A 15431-nucleotide genomic window follows, 5' to 3' on the forward strand; every position below is an offset into this window, starting at 1 on the left:
ACATGAAATAAAATGAGAAAGTAATTGTAAAAAATAATAAAAAAGGAAAATTATATAAAATAATATAATATATTAAAAATTATACAATGTGTTAAAACCATGAAATAGAATTTTTATTCTTGTAAATATGGTATAAAAAGGTTAAAAAAAAAAAAATGTATAAGAATATTAATTTATATTATATACAAAATAAATGTGTAAAATGAAATAAAAATTTAATTTTTTTTTTTATTCACATAATTGTTTATTTTATTAAATTATGTTTAATAATACTTTTTTTCTATGATTTGTATATATAATTGTTTATTTTTTCCCGTTCTTAACAAGAACAAAGATTATAATTTATTTTATTTTCCTTTGACAATGATAAGTGTAATATTTTATTTTGTATTTTTTTTTTAAATTAACAATACATTTTATATATTAAATAATTTGAATGCATAATAATACTTTTTGCGTCTTTTTGTGTTAATAAAAAAAGTGCTCATCTGTATATGACGATATTATATATATGAAATATTTATAATTGCTTATATGTAATATATTTTTTTGAGCTTCTAATGAATAATTCAAAAAAAAAAAAAATATATATATATTAATAATATATGTTAATATATATATATATATTAATATAATTAATTTTTAGTGTGCATAAATTGAATCATCGTTTAGCATACCCTTAACTCATACTTTGTATATATTATATCTTAAAAAAAAAAAAACTCTAAGGATACATACTGAAAATTTTGATATATGTAATGGAAAAATAAATATTAAAAAAGTAAAAAAAGTATAATTTTTTGTTTTTTTCTTTATAACATATTTCATTTATTATTTATTTATTTATTTATTTTTTTTTTTTTTTTTTTTTGGTGTGGGGAATTTTTATTATTTTAATATAAAATTAAGCATATTCGAATATAAAAAAGAAATAAGGATACACACTATTGATAAAAGTAGGTTTATAGTATTTAATCTATAAATATATATAGGGTTAGCTAGAAAAAATACGAAAAAAAAAATAAAAATAAAAATAAAAATATATATATATATATAATTATTTATTTGTTTTTTTTTTTTTTGAAATAATTTCCTGCATACTAGCCAATTGTACATAATTTTATTTTAAAACCTGTATAATTTTTTTTTTTTTTTTTTTTTTTGGCTAGTCATATAAAATAATATATATATAAATAAATAAAAAATATAAATTAACATAAATATATACATACATATATACATATATATATACATACATATATACATACATATATACATACATATACACATATATATATATATATATATATATATATATATATATATATATATATATATTTTTAATTTTTAATTTTTAAGATGGAAAATATTCCGTGGGTTGAAAAGTACCGACCAAAAAGGTTGGATGACATCGTTCATCAAAATAATGCTGTAATGATGTTAAAGGAAGTTGTGAGGACAAAGAATATGCCTCATTTAATATTTCATGGTCCTCCTGGTACAGGTAAAACATCAGCAATAAATGCTTTGGCTCATGAATTGTTTGGAAAGGAGAATATAAGTGAGAGGGTATTAGAATTGAATGCTTCTGATGATAGAGGTATAAATGTGGTAAGAGAAAAAATTAAAGCATATACAAGAATAAGCATTAGTAAGAATAAAATCCATAGCGAAACAAAAGAGGTATTACCTTCATGGAAATTGGTTGTATTGGATGAAGCTGATATGATGACAGAAGATGCACAATCAGCATTAAGAAGAATAATAGAAATATATTCTAATGTAACAAGATTTATACTTATATGTAATTATATTCATAAAATATCTGATCCAATTTTTAGTAGATGTTCTTGTTATAGGTTTCAATCAATACCTATTAATATTAAAAAGGAAAAATTACTTTATATATGTCAAAATGAAAATATTGATATAGTAGACGATGCTTTAGAAAAAATTATTGAAACAACGGAAGGTGATTTAAGAAGAGCAGTTTCTATATTACAATTATGTTCATGTATTAATACGAAAATTACATTAAATTCTGTTTTAGATGTATCTGGATTACCATCAGATAATATCGTATATAAAATTATTGATGCATGTAAAATGAAAGATTTAAAGCTTGTGGAAAAAACAGTACAAGATATTATTGAAGATGGTTTTGATGTAGCTTATATTTTTAAATCATTTAATAATTATTTTGTTACGAACACAGAATATGAAGATTCTTTAAAATATCAAATATTATTAGAACTTTCCAGACATGATTATCGATTACATTGTGGTGCCACACAATACATACAACTTTTAAGTTTTGCTTCATCGGTACATTCGTTATTAAATAGTGTATAAGAAAAAAAAAAAAAAAAAAAAAATTGAATATATATAAATAAAAAGATATATATATATATATATATATATATATTTTTATACTTTATTTTTACTTATTTATCATATTTGTTTAAAAATGTGAACTTTTTATTCCAATGTCTTAATTCCATATTCCATTATGTTCTTTAAACAAATGAATATGTATTTTTATAAATTTATAATTTAATCCCTATTTATTTTATTATTATTTTTTTTTTTTTTTTATGTGAAACCTTATAAATAAATAAATATATATATATTATATGAACATGTTATATATTAAAACATATGTATATATTATTCATTCGTTATTATATTATATAATATAATATAATATTATATTATATTTTTTATGTTATGTATTTTTAATTCATTAAAATATAAGAGACCAATTTACAAAACTACAAAAAAAAAAAAAAAAAAAAAAAAAAAATTATTCTAATGAAAAACTTGTTCCCTTTTAAAAATTATAAAGAATAGAAATTCGTCTTATTTTATTTATTTATTTTTTTTTTTTCTTCTTATTTTATATTATAAATAAAAGGTAAAATATAAGTGTACTTTTTCTTAATCTTCGAGGATAGGATTAAAAATTACAATAAACAGATGAACAAATATATATGTGTATAAATTATTCAAAACAAATATATACGTATATTATTTTCCACTCATTTTCTTTACGATTTATATGTATACATAATTGTAAATTTTCCAGATTGTGAAATTATGGAGAGTTATATGTACGAAAAATATGTATAAGAGGTTAATAAAGGAAAAAAAAAAAAAAAAAAAAAAAAAAAAGAATAAATAAAAATATAAACATAAACATAAACATAAACATAAACATAAATATATATATATATATATATATTTATACATCGTATTTTTTTAGTTATATGGTTTTATAATTTTTTTTTTCAATATATATTTTTTTTTTTTTAGTTTCACACTTAATTTTTTGTTTGTTTGTTATGTTTATATTTGCAAATATGTAAATTGAAGGGAAAAAAAAAAAAAAAAATACAGCAAAAAAAAAAAAAATAAAATAATATTTAATACACATGTATGCATTACAGTGTAAATGAATATTTGTTTGGTTTAAGAAAATAAAAAAAATTAAAAATAATAAATAATTTTCTAATAATGGACAGTTATATTGAGATGAAATCAAATGTATTAAATAAACAATATGATATTTATAAAATACAAAATGAATATGATGAAACGTTGTCAATATATTCTATTGATGATAAATATTCGGAAGATGATATGTTAAACAATTATGAAAAGACAAGTGATATTGAACAAGATTATATGTACCAAAAAATAAATACAGATAATTTAGATAATAGTGAATATGAAGATACTAATATAGGTATCTTTAATTATATATATGAAATGATAACAAAAAAAAATGAAATGAGAAAAGAACAAATGAAATTGACACTTTTTAGTATAAATCGATGTGTAGATTTTTTTAATGATTTTTTATTTCTTATAAAAGTTTTTTATGAAATGAAAATATCAGAAAATTCTAATATGTTAAATCATAATATATATAAACTTTTATTTTTATGGCTTTTATTTTTATATGTTACATCCTTTTTTACCTTTTATTTCCGTAAATATTATATTATGAATTTAATACCAGAAAAACATCATAACTTATTTTCTTTATTTAAAGTTTTTAATGAAATAAAAACAATGCACCCCAAAAACATTTCAGTATTATATTTTTATGATCGTATACAAAGAACATATATAGTTATAAATAAATTTTTTGAAGACGTACCTCAATTTTTATTATGTTTGTTGTATATTACGTTGAATGGAAAAGACAAATTTATCATTTTTAATATGTTATATTCAATTATATATTTTGTGATTAATGCAATATATCATGGATTAAATTATCCATTAATGGGAACGCTCAATTTATTTTTCTCAACCTACCTTTTAGAGTTATATATAAATAAAAAAAAAAAAAAAAATATATATATATATATATATATATATATATGTATGTATTTATTCCTTTGTATATATATATATAATTTTATTATATAATATTTTTTTTTTTTAGTGATTCGTTTGTTGAATATGACGCAGCTCCTACCAATAAATTTTTTTGTTTATATTCTTTTTTTGGTAATTACACTTAAAAAAATATAAATGATAATCATATATGCAAATAATACCTACACATAAATATAAATATATATATAAATATAAATATATATATATATATATATATTATACTGCCTTTCTCCACTTTTTTGTAGTTTTTTTTATATGGTCACTTCTTGCTTTATCAACCAAAAAACTTGTTAGCTTTTTTTGGGCTCCATGTAATACCAAAAAAAAAAAAAAAAAAAAAAAAAAAAAATAATAAAATACCTGAACAATTCATGTGTACATGTAATATTTATTTATATATATAAATTTTTTTTTTTTTTTTTTTTTTTTGCAGTTATTTATTTTCAATTTTCAATGCTTTTCTTAATTTCAATTATATTTTTCGTGTTTTTTTTATACTTTTCATTTCATGCCAAACAAAATTTTTATTTAAACCCATACTATTGTTTGTAGAGATTTAAAAAGAAATTAAAAACAATTATTAATTTAGTAATAACATTGTAGAATTATGAATATATAAATTTTTTCTTTCATATTAAAAAGAAAAAAGAAAATATTGAAATAATTTTAAAGCTCTTTTAAAAAAAAGAAAAAAATGAAAGAACGTATTAACAGTAATGGCCTAAAATTAATATCTTGATTTTATTAAACTTTAAGAATAATTCTAAATTAGCTAAAATTTTTGAATTACCTACTGTAGGTACATATATATTTTTAACATAAAGATAAAATGAATATATCATATATATATATATATATATATATATATGTATATATTTTTATAAGTGTCTTCCTAATTTAATATTTAGACACGCATAGTTATATATGGTACTTATATAAATATATTCCTTTTTTTATACAGAAATGTCATTCATTTAACAATTAAAAAAAATATATAATAATTTTATTGCATTTATTTATTATTTATTTATTTATTTTTAATTAATTTGTCTGTTCATACACAAAAAAAAGAAAAAATAAAATAATATTATATATATATATATATATATATATATATATATAATAAATGAACATTTATTAAAATAAAAATTATAGAGTTTATAAATTAAGATATATAATATTTCGCACTGTGTACTGAAATATTTATATCGTGATATCTTAAAAAATAAATGAAATATATGTTTTATATAAAATAAACAAAAAATATCAATTGGATTATATGCTTATAATAAATAAATAAATAAATATATATATATATATGTAATATTTTTGATTTTATTCAATATAATGTTATGTGTTTTTAATTTTTATATTATTTGATTTATAACGAGGGAAAGTCAATATCATAGCGCTTATGATTTTGTTGTAAATTATCACCTCTGTCATATCTTTTTTCATATAAAGAAATATCTCTACAATAATCTAAGTCGTTCATTAAGTTTTCTTCATAAAAGGGTTCATATGAATAGTTAATTAAATTATAATTAAAATTAGATGTTGTCAAATTATTGTTTAGCATAACATTATTTGTCATTATGTTATTTTGTATCATATGATTATTTATATGATTAAGTTGAAAATTATTGAAATCGATATTTGGCTTGTTATTGTATAAAAGTGCTATATTTGAATCATCCTTCTGAATATTTACATTTGGAAAATACATTGGATTATTCATATTATTGACATTATTCATACTAATAATATTATTCATACTATTGATATTATTCATACTATTGATATTATTGACATTATTCACACTATTGATATTATTTATTTTTTTTTTTTTATTGGTGTTTTTCTTTTTTTTTCCCTTTGTAACTATTTCATTTGAATTATCTGCATGAGATGACTTTAATTTATTATCATCAACAATAACATTTTTTGATATATGTGAATTATTTTTATTATCCATATTATTATTTGTGTTTATATTAATTTGTTTTTTTAAGTGACTATTATTTTTATTATTTTTATTGTTTGATTGTTTCGAAACTTGAGACATTTTATTGTGTTTTTTTTGTAAATTTTGTTCTGTATTTTTGACGTTATTGATATGATCAAAATTTTGGTTGGTATTTATAATAGAATTATTATGATCATTTTGATTAATATCTTTATATAAACATTTGTTATTATTATTATTATTATTATTATTAAAATGTATATTTTTTTTTTCTTTATTTTTTTTTTTCATTTTATTTGTAGGTTCATTAAAAAAATTTGTATCATTATTTACTTTAAAAGTATTATTATGTTGTTGATTTATTGGTGATTCCATGTGTATATTAAAATTTATATTGTTGTTCATTTTTAATTGTGTATAAGATATATTGTTATTAATAAGATTACCGTTTGCATCATAAATATTTTTATTTTCTGGATAAACAAAATTATATATTGAATGATTATTCAGATGTTCTATATTTTTATTTGTATTATTTATGTTATGTTTGATATGGTTTTTTGCGTTGTTGAAATTATTTGTGCATTTGTTAAAATTATTTGTGCCTTGGTTAAAATTATTTGTGCCTTGGTTAAAATTATTTTTTGTTTTATTATAATTGTCAAGTTGTGGAATACATAAAGGAACATTATTATTATTAATATTATTATTATTAATATTATTATTATTATTATTATTAATATTATTATTATTATTATTATTGTTATCTTCATTATTTATACCATAATGACCAATCTGTTTGGTCTTCATATTGTTCATTTTATTTTGTGTAGAGTACATATAATTTGTATAAGCTATATGATTATCATGATAATAATATGGGTTATTTAACTTTTCAATATTAGGTGCGTGGTTATTTATATTACATATAGGAATATTATTTTGTCTATAAATATGATTATATGAATTATTATGATATATATGATAAAAGTTATTAATATATGCATACTGGTTATCTCCATTGTTTATATTATTAATAATATTATTATTTAAATATGTATGATTTAAATTATTTTGTTCTGTTTTCTGAACATTTTTTTGTTTTTTATTAAAATTGGAAAAGATCCTAGCCCTAATTTTATTGTATTCCTTTTCTCTTTGTTCTAGTGTCTTTTCAGAGCAGCAATTATTATTATTATTATTATTAATGTTATTTTTATTATTATTATTGTTATTTCTATTATCATTATAGTTGTTGTTATTCTTTAAATTATTTTTATTATTCAGAGTTGTTATATTTTCGTTGTTATACCCTTCATCTTTAATATCATTTCTTTTAAGCAGGGTAATTTTTTTTTTTAACCCATAATTATTACTACAACTATTATTAATATTATTATTATTAATATTAATATTATTATTATTATTATTATTATTTATGTCGTTCCTGTTGTTCTCATTTCCTTCTTCATTATAGCTGGAGTCCAAAATATTGTTTGTATCATTTTTTATATTAATAATATTGTCCCTCTCGATGACCTCTGGTTTGTTAATATCCTGTCCATTATTTTTATCATTAGTTGTATGTATATTTATATGTGTATTATTTATATTTACCTTTTTATGTGTATTTTTTTTTTTTTTTTTTTTTTTGTTTTTCTCTTGATTTTTATTTATATTGTCATTACTCATATGCCCAGATTCATTAATACCCACTTTTTCAACAGCAAAAATATTTTCTTTTCCATTTATTTTATTGGAATCATCACATTTATTTATAATATCATTTTCTTCGTTCTTTTCTTTTGATGAATTGTTTGGTTTACTTTCGACGGCCATTATGTATTTTAAATGGTTTTATTATAAAGTTTAATTTTTTTTTTATGCTTTTTCATATATATATATATATATAAATCTATATGTTTCCTTTGTATCAGATAAAAAAAAAAAAATAATAATAAAATAACAATATTATATCAAATGTGTATAAAATGTTAATCAAAAAAAAAAAAAAAAAATGAAAATATATATATCTATCTATATATGTATCTATATATATAATATATGTATGGGATACATATAGTTGAAATGAAGAAAATCAAATAATTATAAAAAAAAAAAAATTTTTAATTACTTATTTGTCATTTTACCCTCATAAAATATTTATACAAAATTATATACTTGAAGAACACAATATGTAATGTTATTATACTTATTTATATATATATATATATATGTATATATATATATTTATTAATTTATATATTTCTTTTCTTTTTCTTTTTTTTCCTTTTTTTCACGTTTTAAATCATATATTACTTTTCATTCTAAGTATGCTTACATATTATCTCTTTTATAAAAATAAGGTCGGAAAAAAAAAAAAAAATAATAAAATTATGAAGCTACAACAAATGAAAATATTTTATTATATGTTAATATATAACTTGATAAATTATATATATGTAAAAATATAAAAAATATATGTATGTAAAAATATATGCATATAATTATATGTACATATAAGAAATATATATGTTAAAATGTTTGCATTTAAATAGAATATATAAAAAATATAATATATATTATATATTTAATATTTAAATAGAAGTATATATACTTATGTGTATCATATTATATACACATATGTATATAAAATATCACATTATAAAAATATAAATATAAATATAAATATAAATTCTTTATATATATATATATATATATATATATATATATAATGTGAATGGATATGGAGAATACTATCTATTTATTATTATTTATTTTTATTTTTTTTTTTTTACGTATTTGTATATATAGTTTATATATTTATATGTTATTATTTTCTTATTCCTATTCTTTTTAAATTTCAAAAAAAAAGAGGGGGATAACACAAGAAAATCGTTGAATTTATATAATTATAAAATAAAAAAAAAAATATATATATATATATATATATATATAATATATAAGGCAAAAGGAAAAAAAAAAAAAAGAAAAAACACTGAAGGAATAATTTTAAATTATTGTATAATTATCATAAAACAGTTAAATGCATTTTTAATAATATCATTCGTACTTTTGAAAATGAAAAATATGAAATATATAAAAAAAAAAAAAAAAAAAAAAAAAAAAATATATGTATATTTAACGTTCATAGTTTATTAAACTGTTTATAAAATATTTTATATATATATAATGAAATATAAATACATGTATTATAATGATGGTGATCCCTTTTTATTTTTTATATTTTATTATATGGAGGTGCATATATAATAATATAATATATATATATATGTGTGCCTATTATTTTATTTATTTTTTTTTTTTAATAAAAAATAAAAAAGGGGAATATAAAAAAAAAAAAAAAAAAAAAAAAAAAAAATGTACATATATATATTATAAAATATATGTACATGAAAAATGTTGTTGCTAAATAATTTATATTTATAAATCTTGTTAAATAAGTTGTTTAAGTGAATATATATTAAATATATATATATATATATATATATAATATATAAAAATGGAAAAATTAAATATATATTGATCATAATATACATGTTAAGAAATACATTTTTTAAAAAAGTACGAATAAAAAATATATTTTAATTAAAAACAAATTAAGATATATATATATATATATATATATATATATATATATATATATATATATATATATATATATTATATAATTATATAGAATAAAAATGATTTAACATAATAGAACATACATTATTAACATTAAGACTATCTATATGAAATTGAGTATTTTCATTATAACTTAAATTATTTATATATACACAATAATCTGAGTTTTCTAAAATATCTTCTTTTAATCCTTTACTTTCATTTCCTAATATTATCAATATTTTTTCGTTTTCTCTTATTTTAATATTGTTTAGGTTTATGTATTTATGACATGAAGTATTGTTTTTGTGACAGCCTAATAAAATGAAAATATGAAAAGGTAAATAAAAAATTAAATATACATTAAGATATTTTTATAATACAATGTTCTGCAATATATGACAACATATATAAATATATAAATAAATAAATAAATAAATATATATATATATATATATATATATATATATATATTTTACTTGTTGAATAAATTGTAAAGCCATTGAGCTTCATATGATTCATAAAATTTGCCTACAAAAAAAGAAGAAAAATAATTTGTATGTTATGAGGGGAACAAGTGGTTGTTAAAATATATAGATACACATAATACATATTATAAATAATAAATAAATAAATATATATATATATATATATATATATATATATATATATATATATATGTATGTGCGTTTAATTATACATATTTATAAATGTGTATAATATTATATATCTTCACTATATACAATATGTATCTTAATTTTTTAATATTTTAATATTTTAATGTTTTAATTTTTTAATTTTTTACCATATTGTTTATATGATAAAAATTTAGAAACTCGGACGAGCCAACACTCGAATGTAATATGGGTGTGTCGATTTTGACGTTGTTTTTTTTTTCATTAACTTTTTTTTTTTTTTTTAAAAATATTGTATGACCTCCAAAAAAGAAAATTGATCTACATACATTTCCAATATTCATATTATCATAAACATCATGTAAACAAATAAAAATATTATTTTTGTTTGGTAAGTGTTTTATGTTTTTAATAAAATCTTTATAATTATTCATGTATCTATAATGTGTTTTCATAATTATATCATTATGGGGAAATCCTCCTACCAGTTCATTCATTTTATATTTTTCCATATATTGTATTGAAACATTTCTTTTTTTTAGCTCGTCAAATATGTATTCGTAATTTTGTTTATGGATTTTTCTATTCAGTTTTATGTTCTTATTAACCTAAAATGAGCATAAATGAAGTAGGAAGAAAGGATCACGATAAGATATATGTAAATAAATAAATAAATAAATAAATAAATAAATAAATAAATATATATATATATATATATATATATATATATATATATATATATATATGTATGAGATAATATATCTAAATATTACGTAGTTTACATATTTCAAAATATTTATATTTTGAAAATGAGATTGTATTTATATAAACTGTTTCCATTTCTTTATTTTTCTTTTATTTTATTTTCTTTTATTTTATTTTCTTTTATTTTTTTTAAATACTTACTATGACCTCCTCTATGGTCCTCTCATTTTTCTTAAGTACTGCATAAACAGAATTCAAACCATAAATATAATCAGATATATTATCATTTTGTTTATCAAGAAAATTATTTCTTCTTATGTTTATTGAAGAATTATTTCTAGTATAATGTGTGTATAAATACGAATTCCTTTTGTCATTGTTTTTGTGTGTACAAGGATTAAGAAAGCAGCTCTGATTTTTTATTTTACATACATTGTGGTATCTATTAAGACTTGTATATCTCTTTATGATCAAAGAAAATAATAAGATGATTATGATATATTTATTTAAACATTTTGTGTTCATGGATTTTTTGATTTTTGTTTTTCTTCTTTCCCCCCCCCAAAAAAAAAAAAAAAAAAAAAAAAAAAAATATATATATATATATATATATAATATAAATATATAAATATATACATATATTATATATATATTTATGTACCTTTTAAAAGGAAATGAAACCAAAAATTAACAATTTATATATGTAAAAATAGGTAAATTTAACTTATAAAAAAAATAAAAAAAAGAATGTAGGAAATATAAGAATAAATAAATAAATAACTATATATATATATATATATATATATATATATATATATATATATATGTATGTATATTATTTTTTTTTTTTTTTTTTTTTTATGATTATTATATTTTAAAATATCGGAGAAGCAACATTTTATATATATATATTCAAATAAAAACCAATTAAAAAAAAAATTTTCTTTTTTTTATCCCATTGAATTGTTATAAAAAATTTATACATTTTTATTTGTTTAATTATAGTTATTAAAAAAAAAAAAAAAATAAAACAAAAAAATAAAATATAAAATATGTAATATATATATATATATATATATATAATATATTAATAATATTAAAAGATTTATAAAAAAAAAAATTCCTTTGTACAAACATTGAAAATATTTTGCAGTGGTCCCCTGATTGTTTAATTATTCAGAAAAAGTAACTATTTAGTCACAAAATTATCATTTTTTTTTTTTAAATTTATTTTTTTTGTATAATTCCTGGTTTTCCTTCATCTCTATTTCTGATAACCTGAGTGCCTCAATAGTTTGCTCATGGTATAAAAGAACATCGTTTTCATCAAGGTCTGTAAATTTATCAATTTTTTTATTCAACTGTTTTTCTATTGCTAAGAAATTTTCCACATCATATTGTGTAACAAAGGTTATGGATTTCCCAGATCTCCCTGCCCTTGCTGTTCTTCCGACTCTATGTATATATTCTTTACATGAGCAAATATCAAAATTTATAACAATTTTAATATCTTGTAGATCCAGTCCTCTGGCTCCCACTTGTGTTGAGATTAATATATTATATTTATTAACTTTGAAGGAATTAAGGCTACTTAATCTTTGATTTTGTGTTAATTTACCATGTAGGCATATGGATTTTAGTCCTAGATTTCTACAAAAAAAGTTTAATTTTTGAGCGGTTGCACAAGTATTTGTAAATATAATAATATTTCTTGTTTGGTAATGAAAACATAAACTAGAAAGATAAGTATATTTATATTTAAGAGGAAGAAAAATATATGTTTCTATTAATGTGGAGACAGTACTATATTTATTTGAGACCTCTACTTTAACCGGATTTTTAAGACAAGCTTTTTTTAATTTGGCAACATTTTTTGTCATGGTTGCTGAAAATAAAAATGTAATACGATTCGGTGGTAATATTAATAATAATTTATTTATGGATGATTCAAAATCTTGAGATAATAATTTATCAGCTTCATCAAAAACTAAATATTTTAAATTTTTTAGGTTGAATCCTTTTGTATTATTTAAATGATCTAGTATTCTACCAGGTGTGCTCACAATTACATTCGGTTTTTTGGCTAGATTTAAGGATTGTGTTACAATATCTACACCACCATATATTGTACAAATATTTATTAATAAATTCATACCTAATGCTTGAAAGTTTTGTGAAATCTGTATACATAATTCTCTTGTCGGTGATATAACTAAAGCATAGAAACTTTGTTTATTCACTTTTAAATCTTGTAATATGGGTATAATAAAACAAGCAGTTTTCCCACTTCCCGTTTCACTTAATCCTATAATATCTTTTTTTAGAAATGCATGAGGTAATATTTCTCTTTGTATTTCTGTTGGTTTTTTCCATCCTAATTCTTTTATACTTTCTAATATTTCTTCACATATATTTAGGTCTTCAAAAGTAACATTTTGTTTTTCCCTTTCCTCATTAGTAACAAGATTCTTAACTTCACCATTTTTTACGTCATCATTATTGTGAAAACTATTATCATGGTTTTTATTTTTATTACCATGAATAAAATTAATATTATCATGATTATTATTAATGATATTATAATCACTATTATTTGTATAATTACCATTTTGATTAATATTGTTATCACTATTATGGAAACTATTATCACTATTATTAGTATTATTTTGATTGTGTTTTTTATTTAGATTTTTATTTTTTTTTTTCTTTTCATTTTTATGTTCCTGTTTTTTTATTTGTTTCTTTTGTAATTTTAATTGCTCCTTCTTCTTAATCTTATGCTCATACTCCTCATCCATTTTTTTAATTTCCTCATTATTAAAAACTTTATAATTCTTATTTAATTTCTTATCAAAGTTTTCTAGTATTGTGGCCGTGTTATAATTTTTGTATTTCATCCCTGATGTTATTTAATATACCATAAAAAAAAAAAAAAAAAAAAAAAAAAATATATATATATATATATATTATTTTATTTTAGTCTTAATAAATAGTTATAAAATAAAATATGTTTATATATATATATATATATATATATATATAATATATCTATGTTGTATATAATTTTTAAATTTTCAAATTATGTAAAAACAATACATTTTTACAACACGTTATTTATTGTTTTATTCTTTTTTATTAATTTTATATTTTTTTCTTTATTTTTTTGAAGTGCCTTATAAAATAAAAAAAAATTATTTTTCTATATATTGTAGAATTTAAAGAATTGATTTTATTATGTTTTATCTTTTAAATTTTCTTATGATGATAATAAGAAACATATTATATGTAGTTATAAATTTTTTTCATCATTAATATGAATAATATATATATATATATAATATAATATATTATATTGTATGCATTACTATTATATATATATATATAAAATACATACAAAAATAATATAATATGAATAATATTATACTATATAAAAGTAATTATTATAATATATATATATATATATATTAATATTTTTCTTTTTTTATTTTTTTTTATTTTTTTTTACTGATAAAAAAATAATCAAATTAATGTTTTTGTAACTCCACATTATATGAAGAGCATTTAATTGTATTGAATAGGAGTATATTTAGTGCTTTTTTTTTTTTTTTTTTTTTTTTTTTTTTTAATAAAAAAAAGTGATTTATAAAATGATTATATAATAATAAAGTATGATTTATATATATTATAAAAATAAATAAAAATAATTTATTATATATATATATATATATATATATATATATTATATATACATAATTATTTACGTTTTAATATAATTATAAATATTATATAATTAGCTACATATAATTTAACATATATATATATATATTTTTTTTTTTAATTTTTTTTTTTCTTTCTTTCTTTCTCCTTTTATATAAATAATAAAGATCCTAATGAAGTGAAGAATATACAATAAGCATATAAAAGATATTTATTAAAAATATTAAAAGTAAAATATACTTAATATATATATTATATATATGTATATATTTTTTTTTTCATGTTGATATTTCTATATCAATGTTGGTGTGAAGGTATTTCCTTTAGGTTCCCTATGTTATTGAATACTTTTTTTTTCTTTTGATTTATTTTAT

General features: G+C 17.3%; 5 protein-coding genes across 5 annotated transcripts; 2 read left to right on the plus strand and 3 right to left on the minus strand.

The window, feature by feature from the left end:
- Positions 1 to 1359: 1359 nt before the first annotated feature.
- Positions 1360 to 2352, plus strand: PF3D7_0218000 (replication factor C subunit 2, putative; the record flags this gene model as incomplete). Its single annotated transcript, XM_001349649.1, has 1 exon — positions 1360 to 2352. One exon carries the CDS (start codon positions 1360 to 1362, stop codon positions 2350 to 2352), a length of 993 nt encoding a protein of 330 aa, XP_001349685.1.
- Positions 2353 to 3513: 1161 nt separating this feature from the next.
- PF3D7_0218100 (conserved protein, unknown function) lies at positions 3514 to 4959 on the plus strand (the record flags this gene model as incomplete). Its single annotated transcript, XM_001349650.1, has 4 exons — positions 3514 to 4331; positions 4454 to 4518; positions 4653 to 4718; positions 4841 to 4959. 4 exons carry the CDS (start codon positions 3514 to 3516, stop codon positions 4957 to 4959), a joined length of 1068 nt encoding a protein of 355 aa, XP_001349686.1.
- An 829-nt stretch (positions 4960 to 5788) lies between these two features.
- PF3D7_0218200 (SUZ domain-containing protein, putative) lies at positions 5789 to 8212 on the minus strand (the record flags this gene model as incomplete). The annotated part of the gene is made up of 1 exon (XM_002585349.1): positions 5789 to 8212. One exon carries the CDS (start codon positions 8210 to 8212, stop codon positions 5789 to 5791), a length of 2424 nt encoding a protein of 807 aa, XP_002585395.1.
- Positions 8213 to 10065: 1853 nt separating this feature from the next.
- PF3D7_0218300 (rRNA methyltransferase, putative) lies at positions 10066 to 11865 on the minus strand (the record flags this gene model as incomplete). The annotated part of the gene is made up of 4 exons (XM_001349651.2): positions 10066 to 10316; positions 10480 to 10531; positions 10806 to 11243; positions 11542 to 11865. 4 exons carry the CDS (start codon positions 11863 to 11865, stop codon positions 10066 to 10068), a joined length of 1065 nt encoding a protein of 354 aa, XP_001349687.2.
- A 683-nt stretch (positions 11866 to 12548) lies between these two features.
- On the minus strand, positions 12549 to 14237 carry PF3D7_0218400 (ATP-dependent RNA helicase DDX47, putative; the record flags this gene model as incomplete). The annotated part of the gene is made up of 1 exon (XM_001349652.1): positions 12549 to 14237. One exon carries the CDS (start codon positions 14235 to 14237, stop codon positions 12549 to 12551), a length of 1689 nt encoding a protein of 562 aa, XP_001349688.1.
- Between the last annotated feature and the right edge of the window lie 1194 nt (positions 14238 to 15431).

Source organism: Plasmodium falciparum (assembly GCF_000002765.6).
Source record: "Plasmodium falciparum 3D7 genome assembly, chromosome: 2".
In the NCBI taxonomy this organism is placed as follows: domain Eukaryota; phylum Apicomplexa; class Aconoidasida; order Haemosporida; family Plasmodiidae; genus Plasmodium; species Plasmodium falciparum.